This window comes from Electrophorus electricus, chromosome 14, assembly GCF_013358815.1.
Source record: "Electrophorus electricus isolate fEleEle1 chromosome 14, fEleEle1.pri, whole genome shotgun sequence".
In the NCBI taxonomy this organism is placed as follows: domain Eukaryota; kingdom Metazoa; phylum Chordata; class Actinopteri; order Gymnotiformes; family Gymnotidae; genus Electrophorus; species Electrophorus electricus.
In genome coordinates, this window is record NC_049548.1 from 9,882,891 (window position 1) to 9,897,611 (window position 14,721).

General features: G+C 38.3%; 2 protein-coding genes across 7 annotated transcripts; both read left to right on the forward strand.

Moving 5' to 3' along the window:
* The first annotated feature begins 253 nt into the window (after positions 1 to 253).
* On the forward strand, positions 254 to 12,117 carry ndel1a (nudE neurodevelopment protein 1-like 1a). 6 transcript variants are annotated; one of them, XM_027002690.2, is made up of 10 exons: positions 254 to 635; positions 1,953 to 2,049; positions 4,293 to 4,446; positions 5,918 to 6,066; positions 6,898 to 7,034; positions 7,254 to 7,427; positions 8,169 to 8,260; positions 8,591 to 8,739; positions 9,441 to 9,477; positions 10,878 to 12,117. In XM_027002690.2, exons 2-10 carry the CDS (start codon positions 1,964 to 1,966, stop codon positions 10,914 to 10,916), a joined length of 1,017 nt encoding a protein of 338 aa, XP_026858491.2. In that variant the 5' UTR covers positions 254 to 635; positions 1,953 to 1,963; the 3' UTR covers positions 10,917 to 12,117. The 6 variants fall into 6 exon arrangements, with proteins under 6 accessions (XP_026858491.2, XP_026858493.2, XP_026858494.2 ...); XM_027002692.2 differs by having other exon boundaries at positions 10,881 to 12,117; XM_027002693.2 differs by having other exon boundaries at positions 255 to 635; positions 9,444 to 9,477; positions 10,881 to 12,117.
* A 412-nt stretch (positions 12,118 to 12,529) lies between these two features.
* nat9 (N-acetyltransferase 9 (GCN5-related, putative)) lies at positions 12,530 to 14,473 on the forward strand. The gene is made up of 7 exons (XM_027002707.2): positions 12,530 to 12,716; positions 12,850 to 12,936; positions 13,033 to 13,142; positions 13,254 to 13,394; positions 13,479 to 13,538; positions 13,620 to 13,714; positions 13,827 to 14,473. The coding sequence occupies exons 2-7, from the start codon at positions 12,860 to 12,862 to the stop codon at positions 13,983 to 13,985; spliced, it is 642 nt and encodes a 213-aa protein (XP_026858508.1). The 5' UTR covers positions 12,530 to 12,716; positions 12,850 to 12,859; the 3' UTR covers positions 13,986 to 14,473.
* The last annotated feature ends 248 nt before the right edge of the window (positions 14,474 to 14,721 follow it).

A 14,721-nucleotide genomic window follows, 5' to 3' on the forward strand; every position in this document is an offset into this window, starting at 1 on the left:
GAAATAGTCACAAGCAACATTCCACTTGGCCTAAGTACATTTTAGCGTATCTTTGCATCTTGCTTGTGATAACACGCCATACTGATGCAATCATTCCATTTTGATGCAAACGTTTACAGAGCAGAAGTTATGGGCTAAGGCTTTAACACAGCGCCCTCTGCAGCTATATATATTTACAGTTTTCTGCTAAATTCGGCCTTCCTTGGCCTCGGTTGGCAATTTCGTCTTCGTTTAGAGGACTAAATATCCGTACAATTACAATGACAGTCCAGCGCTATGCTTGGGCCTTTACATATACATCCAAAAGAATGTTGGATTAGACAATAGGGGGCCGTACTCTAACAATTTTCAAGAAAGATTAAAATCTTAAATCGGTACCTACAATGACAATAAACGTTAGTCGACTTTTTTTTTTTTAATTTAAGTAAAAGTGGGAGTAACCAAAAATAAGGCAGATCGCTTGGGGAACTTCACTTAAGAATGTGACATTCATATCTGGAGATTTTTTGACACAGGGTGGCTTTGCGAGGTTTGACTAGGCAGAGATTATTACGTCATCAGAAAAATGACGCGCCTCTGGTGTGTTTTTGGATAGACGGCATTCTCAGATAAACGCAGAGGCTGGAAATGCTAAGGTAAGTTTGATGAAAGGTTTGGCTTTCGAAATATATTGCGTGACAGCCAATATTAAGAAAGGTTTGGGTTTTTTTTTTCGTCTGGCTATCTCGCTAGCTAGCTAGCAAGGTTGGCTAATGTTGTGAAGAACTGGAACAAGTGAATAACGATGACAACATCGTTCAACACCAACTTCAGTTATAAATCAAAACTCCATATATGTTCATAATAGTAACGCTGACGACATTTATCTAGGATAGACATAATTCTATGTTGGGTCAACTAACTAAATAGCTTTAGGCTAGCTAGAGCTTTTGTGGGGGATCATTTAGCGTTATTTCTGGCGTTAACTAGCCCAGATAGTTGAGCTAACTAGCTAGCGTAAAGTTACCACTGTGTAATCACGCGCCCCAGTCACATCGTTGCTAACTAACTAACTAACTTGGCTATAGCTTTTTCTTTTTTTTCTACCGCTGATGACAATTCTCATTTTATTGTTTAAGTTCACAAGTGGAATTATTCACTTTAATGAAATGACAGAACCTTCAATATTTATTATAAAACAACGTTAGCTATCTATATAACAGCTAGTTTATTTTGTTTAAGGTGTAACTACTATCATTATGCTAACCTAGCTACCTAGTTAGTTAACTAGCCAGCTAGCAAGTTTGTCCGAGACCTAAAAACTGTGATTTGAAATAGTAGCTAGCTTTTTTTGATTGATTGATTGATTGATTATTGCTGCTGGTTGTGTTGTAGTCCTACACTAAAAATAATATGGAGATGAAAAGACTAGGTACTAATTCGTTGTTAGAGTTTCTTTTCTTAGGGTCAGGGCAAGGATAGCTTGCGTTAGTATCATAAGCTAATTTTCGCCACCCTCATACTTTTGCACTATGCTGATTTGTATAATATTGATGAGACTCATTCCCCAGTCAACATCTGTCCTGAGGAGAGCACAACCACACAGACCTATAACACTGGTGTAGTATACAGCACAGAAATATGCTTTCCATGGAATTGTAATTTTTTTTTTAAATATAAGTTGTGCATCTTTGTTGACCTGTACTTGAAGGGTCATGGGTGAGCTAGGCATATAATTTAAAATAGCTTGGTACTGGATGTTTGGAGGTCATGTTTGGTCCTATTGATTTTGTAGAGACTGACACTGCAGTGCAGATGTAAGCTGAGCCTAGCATTAAATGACTCAGTTGTACAATGTTATTGTGACCCGTTGATCAGGGTAGAGGCCAAGATGGAAGCATTTTTCCCTCCCGTTACTTAAATCATCTTTTTGCATAATTGTGATTATTATTAACATAATTGTAATCTTTTAGGTTTATCTGTCATGGATGCAGATGTGATACCCAAATTCTCCTCCAAAGATGAGGAAATTGAATTCTGGAAAGCACTTTGTCTCAAGTACCAGAAAAGGTAGGTCACAATAAGTTTAACTGCATTATGCCATAGGTCTTACCATTTAGCTGACGGCACTTAAGAGAGTTCTCTCTCGACCTTGTTATCTTGGAGGAGCTTTGTTAATTTGTGACATCACTGCTAGGAAGGAAGTTACCTTAAAAAGTGTGACAAAAATGAAACCACACTCAATCACGTGATGGAGGTCCTCTTTCTTTCAAAAGGCACTAGGCCAAACTTTTTAACATAGATAGCCTTTAGCTACGTTACGGCTTAAAGGAATAAGCTTTATTTGGTGTCGCCCATGTTAGGAAGTAAACTCTTAACAAAGAATAAATGAAAGCAGCCTAAGTTCAAACAACAATATACCAAGTTTTACACTTTAGATGTAGCATTTGGGCTGGAAGTTCATCTCCCCAAAAAGCTCAATCTCATTGGTATGTTCAGAAGAATGGCTGTCTGTAAAATACTAATCTGTAATATGGTTTACACAGTCCACTACCAGCGGCTTCCTCTTATAGGTTTTTGTTGTAAGATGTGCCAGTCTTATAGGGAAGCCATTGGCTGCAGTTTTGTCCCACTACAGCTAAGATTAGGAATAAAAGATGCGTGTGTTACATGGGAAAACACATTTCATAGAACTGCATATACATTCTATCCTGGAGGACTGGGTTTAGACTAACCTGATTTACAATTACCCTCGCCATTGAAATGAAGAGCTGCTAATAACACAGTGCATTTTTAGCCTAACGGTAAACTAGTCTAAAGTTACGCCTGGGTTACATAAGAAACCCTGAGCATGCCAGAGGTTTACAGTCTCACATATTTACAGAACACCACAATCTGAGCAGAAGCTTAGATATACAAATGAGAGCTGTTCTTGTTTATTTAATTAGGATTTACTGTTACTGCCAAAGAAGACTTTGGTTACATAGCCAAAGACATTTTTGGTTAGTCAGAAATATTTGGATTTTGCAGAGTGGTTGTGAGAGTTTGGCAGTGCTTGATTAGGTTTGGCAGCCTGCCTCCAATTTGCTAATGGCTTATGACTATTTATTAGATATGTCGCATGGAGGCTGTTCCTGATCTCTGCGACACATGACTAGGGCTTCCTTTGCACACCACCCTTCTCTGCCCAGCAATTTAGAGACCAAAGAGGGTGCAGGAATGTGTCACAGATGATAACTGATAGTGCTGCCTAGCCACACTAGTGGTGCTCTTGAAACAGATGGATGCACACATCATCCCACCCTGTTCTCTGTCTCACCTGTTTATACAGTGACTATATTGTAAAAATATCTTTCAGTTATGGTTGACACATGATACTGGGTGATTACATAGCCAACTCTGAAGAGTTGCCCTTCCCCCAGTCACCAGTCAATCCTGAACTCTTATTCAGAATTCTATGCAGAATGCATGAGTTGAGGTGTTTTTAAGCAAATAGAAAAATAGAATGGCCTTGGTGTGACGAAACAATAATTTTTCCTAGATGTGCTCTTTTAGGAAAGATGCTCTTCTAGGCATCAGCATTGATCCCTGTATTTCAGCAGCATTTTAGTTCAATGGTATCTTGAACTCTAGCCTACTGTACTGGCTAGGATGCATTCTGTGTGTAAATGAAAAAGCACTTTTGTAAGGTGCTCTGAATGAGAACATCTACCAAATGCTGTAAATGTAAAAGTAAATGTCTGTGTCCATGTGTGTGTCTGTGTCAACATGTGCATGTGTGCACGTTTTTGCACATGCATGTGTGTGTGCACATTAATATATCAAGCACAGATAGCATTTATCAGGTGTCCTTGACAATACCTTAGCTTTTTCTCCAGTAGTATTGTAACTGCTCTGAGCTTTGCCAAGTATAGAATAAGGCAATAGTTCACTGGCCAAAGGCATCCAGAAATCTTTTTTGGGATAATTTTATAATAGTTTTTCTTTTTGATGTAAAATAGACTTGAATAAACATGTGTCAAAGGCCAGCGGTGTATTTCATGAGTCTATCAACTGTATTGTGTATAGAGTGCTCCTTCTGGAAATGGCGTTAAGGCTACAAAATTTATACCCTCTGTACTAGCAGTTGCAAAAAGAATAAGCTGCAAATGTGAAGTATATTAAGGAAGAATGTAAAACAAATGATCCCTGTTTTATTTCCCTTGTATTAGCCTGTTTGATGAGGACTGATCAAATTCAGTTAATTTTAGAAATATACAAATTGTGAATGTGTTTTTTGTTTGTGTTTGTGCGTGTGTATATGATGTGCTCAGCTGTAAGGAGGCACAGGAAGAACTCCTGGAATTTCAGGAGGGCAGTCGTGAGCTGGAGGCTGAGCTGGAGACTCAGCTGGGCCAGGCTGAACACTGCCTTCGAGACCTGCAGGCAGACAACCAGAGACTGCAGCGCGAACTCGACACTCTTAAGGTGACAGAAATGGAACCAGCCTGGAGACTTACTGAAGCCAGGTTCATTTTCATGCTCCCGTTGATGAAGGCAGAACTTGCATCTTTAACGCCATGTTGTGCTTCGTTTTTTTAAGTGCAATGCATGTTGACGTCACATTTTTCCTGGCACCTTGGCTAAAAAATTACACTCACGTGAAATATGTGATGAAACATATTCCTGTGCCAGGACAGCACTGTTAACACTACCCTACCCTTAAGTAGTGATTCATGTTATTTCAGCATGCTTTTTTTTATCATCTCCCTTTATTTTCAGATGACCATATGCATAGTATATGGTACTTTCATGTGTGTTCTGTCTTTGCAGTTCCCACTGCATGCTTTCCATTGATACATTACAAGCCCAGCTGTGTTCCATTATGCACATGTGAGAAGTCAGGTACCTTTTGTCTCCTCAGTGTGTAGTTTCTATAGATGACGTCTTTTCTTGTAGGTTATTGTGTATATGAGAAAAATAGATTGAAAAAGCTCTCTGGATTTTTGTTGGTGAAGGCACTGCAAAGAAGCCCAATACTGTAGTGACAAAGCTGACTAAAGTTCAGTGTTGTATCTGGATGTGAAATGAAAATTATTTAGACTAACCATAATTTCTAATGTGTAGACCTTTTTAAAAATTGTATAATATACATGGAAATTAAATGATCAGATCACTTGGCAACACAGATTTATTCTTTCCCCCAAACTAAAATGGGTGGTCCTTTATAGTAAAGGCTACATTTAAAATGTTTAAAATGGCAGGACAATTAAATTTTATGTTAATTATATATTTAGAATTAAGGCTGTTATTACACTTAGAATGTGCACAGATGTACTTCCAAAATGTACAATGTATGATTTTGCCTATATTTGGCATCAGGAACATTCGTCTTTCAGTGTCCAACGGTATTCTGCCATCAATAGTCCTGATCCTCTTTATTTGGTACCACTTTTCTATACTGTACATAATGATATTTGAGTATACTGGACCAAACAAATATGGGTAATAGAGAAATTCTGAAAACATTTGGAACATGTAACATTCAACATGTAAAAAATACATAATAAACAGGTTTTGGGTTTTTTTGGGGTTTTTTTTTTTTTGTTTTTTTGCAGTAACCAAAATTGTTGGCCAGTGAATCAGTGCAAGGTCTATCCTATTTTGGCATATTGTTCTTCCAGTAGGTCACTAGCATATATGCATTTATTTTTTCATTGGCACAAAAAACAGTTTAAAATGTGAATGTATAGTGCTAGCTTTTTTATTCTTAGCCTAGGAAGGAGAATGCTCAACAAGAATTTGTGTGTCCATAGCAGTTTGTCAGATATTGGCCCTGCCATTAAATTTGACTTGAGTGTGAGAAAGCAGTAAATATGTATCCCACAGACTAAGCACAATGAAGCCTAAAAGCGCACACAAAAAGAATTAATGTGTCCCCTTCTGTGTGTGCTTTTAGGAGAAGCTGGAGCAGCAGTATGCACAGAGCTACAAGCAGATCTCCATTCTGGAGGACGATCTGGGCCAGACCCGGAGCATAAAAGAGCAGCTGCTCAAATACGTCAGAGAGCTGGAGCAGGCCAATGATGACCTGGAGAGAGCCAAGAGGTCAGAGGTCGTTGCAGCGGCCTTTTTCTGCCATAGTAGTTACATATCTCTGTAATCTTTACTGACTCCAGTGTCTTGTAAAACTACTTTGATGTTTATTGGAAATTAGTGTTTTACGTAATCTTTTGACTTTTCCCCTAAAAAACATCACCATTGGTTTTTACATGTAGACAAACACAGGAAAAGACACTGGGGTCAGAGTATGTTAACTGCTGTGCAGTACCACTAGTAATGTTGTGCAGTACCTCTGTGTAGTGCTACTGTCAATTAATATTCTGAATTGATTGTTATCAAATTATTAAAAAACCCAGATAATTGATTGACAATTAATATATGATTGTTGGGGGAAAATAGCAGCACTAGCTTGGTTGTTTTCCTGATGTCTGTAAGACCATATAACAGTACAGAGAGAGAAATATATACATAGGTTTGATCCAGTCAAATATCAGTTTTCTGTGTGTCTCCCCTCCCCCCACTGCTTTTTAAAGAAGGAATAATTGAATTTTTGACCAATTTTGACAGCGCTACTATGCAGTACCTCTGGTGATCCTTTTCAGTACCTCTACTGATGCTGTGTAGTACTTCTTTGTAACTCTTGAGATGTTGGGGATATAGGGATTTTGTTCTAACTGCCAAAGTTCTTGCCAGCAGCTGATTGTCATATGGTTCCTCAGCCAGTCATGAAAATTAAATCACTGTATCCCTTTCATTGGAACTGATGCCATAAATAACCTCAGTGTTTATTTCACTGTGTCCTGTGGTCAATCTGAGTTATGGGTTTGAGCAATTAAAGTTTTATATTCAAATTTCTGTGATGTTTGTTCCCTGCAGAGCTACAATTACATCTCTGGAGGACTTTGAGCAGAGACTGAATCAGGCCATAGAGAGGAATGCCTTTCTGGAGAGTGAGCTGGATGAAAAAGAATCTCTCCTGGTGTCTGTGCAGAGATTAAAGGATGAGGCTAGAGGTGCTAATTGACTTCTCTCATTCTTCAACCTGCACAGTGTCTCTTGGTATTTCTGTCTAACTAAAGAAAGCCCTCTCTTTCGCTCTTGATTCTAAAGTGTTATTGGGTCCCTCTCTCTTGATTTCTCTGTCTAACTCTAATTTAAACTTAGAGGAAATGTATATTCTCTGCATATGTAACATGTACATTTTAAAATGTGGTGTGCGTATGTGTCTTAAGATCTGCGGCAAGAGCTGGCTGTGCGTGAGAGGCAGCCTGATTTAACAAGGATGTCTGCTCCCAGCTCTCCGACTCCAGACAATGAGAAAACGGATTCTGCTGTGCAGGCTTCTCTCTCACTGCCTGCAACACCGCTTAGCCAGAGCCTGGACAATGCCTTCAGTGGTCAGAAAGGTACAGCTCCAGATACAGCCCTACACCAGGAAATGAGTGGGACTGTGAAGTCACAAACATCAAGAAAGGCTTTTGATTATATGTATGTATGTGAGTGTTTTGTTAATAGTGAATAACCTTAATTCAAACTTGCAGGATTACTGTTTCTCCAGGCGAAAAAAAATTAAAGCAGATGTTCTAATTTAATTATACAATCTATATAAAAAACAAAACAAAACAAACAAACAACAGAAGAAAGCCTGGAAAAAAAATCTAAATTAGTAGTTACATGTGACGCGAGGAGGCTAAGCAGGATGCGGGGATGAGTCGTGGGAAACAGAACAAAATGTTTATTTCCAAAACAGAGAATGTAGCACTCAGGCACACGTAAGATTAAACACGGACAACATTAACAATTAAACAAGAGACTTGTACACACGCACTATAATAATACAAAACAAGGAGCAGGTGTGAAACACGGGGATGGTGTACGCGCACACACACATTGGGCTGGCGGGGGTAGACATCTGGGGGGAGGGGCTGTATGTACCGTGATATTACTGGAAGTATTTAATCACAGTTTTCCTAGCCAGGATGTGGGAATAAGTAATGGTTCCTCATGTCTTTTTTAAATGAAATGTTTCTTTTATTTCTCTAATTTGTAAAATGATAACAGTGACTGTAGAACGGTTAAACTGTTTTGTTTAATTCACTTGACTGAGCGTATGAGGCAACTACTGATAGATTTTTTTTCTTCTGCAGTGTTGCCTGATGGGTGTAATAATTCAGCCCTTACTCCAGCTGCTAGAATATCAGCTCTCAATATCGTTGGGGATTTATTACGCAAAGTTGGGGTGAGTACTGGCACCAAAGTGCTTCTTTACAGGACTTGAATCTCCACCACCTACATAAACTGGGAGAAGCATAAAAACTGGCTTTGCCTTGTGTTCACTGTGAGGATAGTAACAAATGATAGAAATAATTCTTGAACACAATCCATGGCATTATAAGATTGTATTGTTTATAGCATTATTCAAATTTATGTTAGCAAGTTTGATTGGGTACAAATATTTAACGCTTGCTTAACATTCCAATAATTACTATACATCATATCATTACTATACATACTATATAGTACTAGAGCTTTCTAATGCTTTTTGTCACTTTTTACTTTTCTTTGGCAGGCTTTAGAGTCTAAACTTGCAGCCTGTAGAAATTTTGCAAAGGACCAGGCTGCAAGAAAGAACTATGTCATCAACGCCAACGGAAACCTTATAAACGGGGGGATTCATCAATATTCACACTCACTGCACATGTCCTACTTTGACAAGGCGTGAGTATGCCCTCTCCATCCTTTCAGGAGTCTTGCATGTCAAGAAATGTTGCCAGCCACCACCCAGTAATCAGACAGTAGTTAACTGTTGGTTTGATCAGGTAACCGCATTTCTCATGTGTATTAGAATCCAGTTGTGATGCATTATCTTATTTAGCCTAAAGCTCATTCATAATATGTATTTGTTTTTAATTTTAGTTTTTGGTTGTTTCCCTTAAGGTTGCAAGATGGCTTCAAAAGCCATTTCTGATAATAAACAATAATTTCATAGAGGGCTTACAGCAGTCTCTGGTCATATACTTAGTGGCTACTTATCACCTGCATATGTCTTTCAGATGTACTGACAGGCTGAACTGCCCTGATGGAATTTTTTCTGGCTATTATACCTAGTCATCAGATGAGACACTACCAAAGAGTATGACACTGACAGTCAAATACTTTGCAGTAATCAGAAAGTGATCTATGAAAAACCCCATGGAAACAATGCATAACTTGTGCATAGTGCTACCAGCAATCAGATAACATCTGAATACAACAGATGAGGCAGCAATATGTCCTATATAATTCAGAGTTGTGTGTAAGACATGGTATTCTGTTAATTATACCTGTAAGGTAGGCATACCTGATAAAGCAGTTACTGGGTGTTTATAGGGGAAAGAGCCATCCTTCTCAGACCCTGACCCTGTGTGTTTTTTCCCCAGCAGAAGAGAGAGAGTCATTTTCCCTGCATTTCTATGGGTAATTGAGCTTAGTAGAAGCTGTATGTGGGGTGCTTGCATGCTGGTTAACACATCCCCTTTAACCCATTTAGAATAAGCTTCTATTATCCTGTAGGACTGAATCCTGTCATCTCCATTAACTGCTTGGTGGTGGTTCAAATCTTTTGCATCAAGGTGCACCCTACAAGTGTGTTCTAACCATGTTTCTTAACCATGTTTTTTTTAAAAAAATTTAACTCACTGATACCATGGGAACTTGTTTTAGTCACCAGCCTTAAAACACTGCTTGGCCTTTTCACATGGAAGGAGAAAAGCTGCTGTTACATTCAGATGAGACTGATGATCTTAAACATGACAATGTGTTAACAAGAGTGGTCTTATGGAGTTTACAGTTAACCTTAAACTGAGCCAGTGGTTCCTCTCATTATCTGCCTGACAGGATGCCTTTCATCTTAGTTTTTGTAATAAGAAGTGAAGCCGAGCACAAGGGTAGCTGGGGTTAGTGACTGTTTCCCTTTTCACGTCTGCATGCTGCATCTGTGGGGGCTGGCTTTGGGAGAGGTCTCCACAATGCTCCATCACTGCGCTGCTGATGCAGTACACGGAGAAGGACACTGAGAGGAGATGCAGAGCACTAGATTTTTAAGTGTTATTGGGTCCCTGCAGTTTTTGTCAGCATCTAGCTATTACCACTGTGGGAGAGAAAATATATGGCATTGCTGATTGCAGCTGGCAAAACTGCTTAGAAACTAAAAACATTTTTATTTGTAAAAAGTACAGTCTGAAAATTAGTTTCATCAGTTTTTCATAGTGTAAATTCAGTTTCCAATGCAGTACTAGTGGTTATGGAAGGCAGGATGTATGTGTGGCTGTGGCTGTTGTCTGCTGATAACTTGCACCTGCTGGTTACTTGATTTTCCTCATATTGAGTCCTAGAAGATATTACTTCTGTAAAAGTATTGAGTGTCTTGTTTTTTACTTTGTGAGTCATCAGACTTGATGTATCCACATTTTCAATTCACTCTGTTCATCTGGTGCAAACCTTTCTCCATAATTATTTTAGGGTTTGACTGGTTATGTGAAAACTTGAATACATACTCTTCTTGGTACAAAAATATGATTTTTTGATTTTTTTTTTACTGTGATGGCTAAATCAACTCACTCAGTAGCTAACTATTCTGTTCCTTGCACAACACATTTATAGAAGTACAGTAACCTACCTAGTTGGCATGAATTTCACATTTAAAAATATACAATCATATAATAAATCTTGGGTATTATAGAGTATTACTAAAAATGTTTCTTCCTGGTGCATGACTATAATAGTGCCTACAGTGATATCCTGAGCAATATGCTATAAGATGTTGTGTTAATCAGTAAGAAGCTTCTAACCAGTATAACTGTGTTTGGTGTTTGCAGCAGAGCGGTAAATGGCCTGGACCCTGGTGTCATGACTGACAACAATCCACCTTGTACCAACTCTCCCTCAAGCCTGGTGCCCTTCAGTGTGTGATCCTCTGATACGCACACTGAAAAAGACTTCTCATGGCTGCCTACACACAAGGAAATCTTCCAGAGCACTACATTACATACCCAGTCAGACAATGGTGTCTCCATTTATTATAGTTTTGTCCAGTGGGAGCAGTAAAATGTTGGCTTCTGTAGGGCAGTAACAGAGTGTGCTATGCAGCCAGTGGCAGCCTAAATAGTAGTACCTCAGTCTGTGTTCTCACTGGACTTCTGTAATGCATCTTAACTTAGAGCACATGTTAATAGTTTCTCATGTGTTTGTAAATGTAATACTTGTTTAATGCTTGCATATAGAAATCTGCTTGTAAAAATATGTAATATTTAACTAACCTTTATTATCCATTGCTTAATTTTTGTTGGAAAATGAAAATGTATTTTAAAAATGCATCTATTTATTGGTAAACCTGTGAACAAAATTAGTTGTGATGCAAAGGGAACGTACACTTTTACACTCTTTCAGTATCACAGGCTTTACTGTAGACGTGTGTTCATGGGATAGCCAGGAAAGGGCTTGAATTTCTCATTTTAGACCAGTTCTACCTTAATGAGCCCCAAATACCTTAACAGCTTGTGAGTTCCTTTTGAAGGAAGAAAGAAAAACATGAGATAAACCATCAATAAAGGGTCTAATGTGGTATGATGGTTGTAGGACAGTTAGAAACTTGTGTGCACTCAAGTATTCACTTAGGTCACCACTTGGGTCAGTGATGTGATTCATAGAAGGATGGGTATTTCCTCATGCCACATCTTGGTGTTCTCCATGTTTGTCCGTGTACCTCCAAACATGACTCGATGTGAAGTTGCAATTGTTCCAATATTTGAAAGTAAATTTGTTGAAAATGTGATAAAGGGCCTTTTCACAGGTAGCTGTTAAACTTTTAACAGAATGTTGGCCATATCCATTGTTAAATTGACATGACTCATGAAACGTCTGTCCCTTAATTGTAAATTTAAGTCTCAGTTTTTGTTTGATTTCAGCAGAAAGACATACTTTCCTGTTATTGCACTTGTGAAATACTGTATTGAATTTGCTTGAAATGGCAAGTTTGCTTGTACTTTTTCTAGTGAGTACAAAATTGTTGTGAAATGACTGTATTGTATTACAGTAATACACTGCACAGCAACTAAACTAGTTGTGAAATCTCATTCATAGCAGTAAAACAACTGTGACATAACCTAAACCATGTTTAGATTTGGACAGTATATAAAATGGCATGTGATGAGTGTGTAAGCATGTCATTTTGGTTACAGCTCCCCGAGAGTTACATGTCTGTACTTCCAAATATCCATAGATGGATATGGTTTTTAGCTGTGATTATTTTAAATAAGAAATCCTATTTCTGGGATTCTAATTAAACGACCATGCATAGGAAGATCAGCTTGATATAGAAAAAGTAACCAAGCCCGACAACTGAAAAAGCTAGAAGGATGATCCGAATGATTACAAGGGCCAACCATCCCTTGGTTTGTTGGCCATTCGTGGAGTAAAACGCCACCCTGTGGTCGTTAGACTGGAGGAGGTCTTAGCCGCATAGTGATGACGTCATAATATCGCGCATACGATGACCGTACGGAAAGTTATAATTTAGTTACACCAAAATATGTTCATTTTTAGTCATTTACACTGGGTACAATGCATGTTAAGTATTGAACGTCATGACACGAAGGAGTATTTGAACATTTAATAGACGACACCGCACACAACGTTCCACTTACTGTTTGAATCAGGTAGGCTAACACTGAGGTAACTAGTTAGCTAGGTTAGCTAGCTAGTACTATATCGCTGCCAGCTATCGGGAAAAAAAAAACATTATGCGGTTATGATTATTGATGTTTTAATGACACAGAACTTCTTGTACAGGTTCCAAGCGATGAGAATAAATGAAGACACTTTACTGGAAGGGAAGAATGTTGTTTTGGTACCGTACAACGCTGACCATGTTCCTAGGTATCTCAGTTACCCCTCCTAATTCGTACAAATACTTGTCTTAGCTAGATTAACTGTATAGCTAGCTAACCTAAAATAACCTCTTCCTAATTTCAGATATCACCAATGGATGGCTTCCCCGGAACTACAGAAGCTGACCGCATCTGAGCCTTTGACGCTAGAGCAGGAATATGACATGCAGAGAAGCTGGAGAGAAGACGATGACAGTGAGGCTTCCTTCATTACTCCGCACATATCTTGTTAGTGTCGTCTGTCTTAGTGACCTCTCTTTGCATGTAATTTACGTATTTTCATTCATTATAATTTCTGTCCATTAGAATGCACGTTTATCATATTGGACAAGCAACGATGGGCCGATCCGAATGTTCCAGAGGAAGGGTGCATGGTAGGAGACGTCAACATCTTCTTGACGGACCCCAGTGACCCTTCTCTGGGAGAGTTGGAGATCATGATTGCAGGTTTGAATTAAAGTTATAGGCAGGTATTTAATCCATGCAAGACTTCTGAATGGCCAAAGTATGCTCATTTTCCCCACTTGACAGAGCCCAGCTACAGAGGCAAAGGACTTGGCAAAGAAGTGACACACATGATGATGTGTTATGGTAAGATTAAGAGATTAAAAACCTAAAATCAAAGGTTGCATGCTGTCTCAACTGTACGTTTACTCTATTTAACTTCAACAGGAATTCATAAACTTGGAATCAGGAAATTTGAAGTGAAGATTGGTTTAGGAAACAAAATCAGCATAGCAATGTTCAAGAAATTGCACTTTAATGAGGTACAAAATAAGAGAACACTAACATAAAATATTGCAATTACAACAAAGAATGCTTATTATAATGGTATTACAAAATAGCAGTTGCGAAGACCTTTTTCCCCATCCTCACCAGCTCTTTGTCAGTGAGGTATTTCAGGAAGTCACTCTGGGACTGACGGTAGATGAGGCATTACGAGATGATCTGCTGGACAATATGGACTTCATGCAGGAGAGGGAGTATGGAAAAGTGCGGGACTGTAGGAATGGGGCAAAACCTTCTATAAGCACATAAGCACATGAGCTCATGGAAGCAGTGGAAAGGATTTAAGTTTGCTAAAAAAGCAGTTGATGGTGTATAGAAATGTCAGTAGACCATTTACTGAACCTTAAAATGTATTGTTAAGCACTATTAATTTTATTGTGAGTAAATTGAGATTAGTTTAAAAAAATGAATCTTGAGATACAAATATAAGACAAGGTAAACCTCTAATTCACTGTGTTGTGTATGTATTAATGTATAATGTTCTTATTAACACTATCTGACTTTAAATAATTCTGTATTACACAAGAATGGATTTATTAATTCAACTTTGATTGGAAGATCCCTGAAATTCACTGAGAATCTTATAGAAACTTCTATTGTGCACTAATATGATTGAGTCATGTAGATCACATGGTCAGTATGGTGACATTTATTCATGCCATTAAACTCCCTGAATGGAAATACTGTTGTCAGAACAACAAAACAAGTTTCATTAAAAAATTACAAATGTATACAAATATGTTTGGTTGTACAGTGTTGTGGAAGACGATTTGACACGTTTATGTTCTAGATTACACAGCACAAATGTGTATTAAACACAAGAAATCTAACTGGATTTAGAAATAAGCAAGGTGCACTTCATTTGGAGTAAATGAAGCTGGTGCACTGTGTTGTCCATAGTAAGGGACAAAAATGGTATGATTTGTGCATGTTGCATGAACATTCATGTGTCCTCTTGTCAGGCTTGGGCAAGTTTTGCTGTTGC

Excerpts from the sequence above, each read along its gene's own strand:
- nat9 (XM_027002707.2), top strand. The coding sequence starts at position 12,860 with ATGAGAATAAATGAAGACACTTTACTGGAAGGGAAGAATGTTGTTTTG. Across the intron at positions 13,143-13,253 it reads CTGGAGAGAAGACGATGACA|AATGCACGTTTATCATATTG; the intron begins GTGAGGCTTCCT and ends TCTGTCCATTAG. Across the intron at positions 13,715-13,826 it reads AGAAATTGCACTTTAATGAG|CTCTTTGTCAGTGAGGTATT; the intron begins GTACAAAATAAG and ends CATCCTCACCAG.
- ndel1a (XM_027002688.2), top strand. The coding sequence starts at position 1,964 with ATGGATGCAGATGTGATACCCAAATTCTCCTCCAAAGATGAGGAAATT. Across the intron at positions 6,067-6,897 it reads GACCTGGAGAGAGCCAAGAG|AGCTACAATTACATCTCTGG; the intron begins GTCAGAGGTCGT and ends TGTTCCCTGCAG. Across the intron at positions 8,261-8,590 it reads ATTTATTACGCAAAGTTGGG|GCTTTAGAGTCTAAACTTGC; the intron begins GTGAGTACTGGC and ends TTTCTTTGGCAG.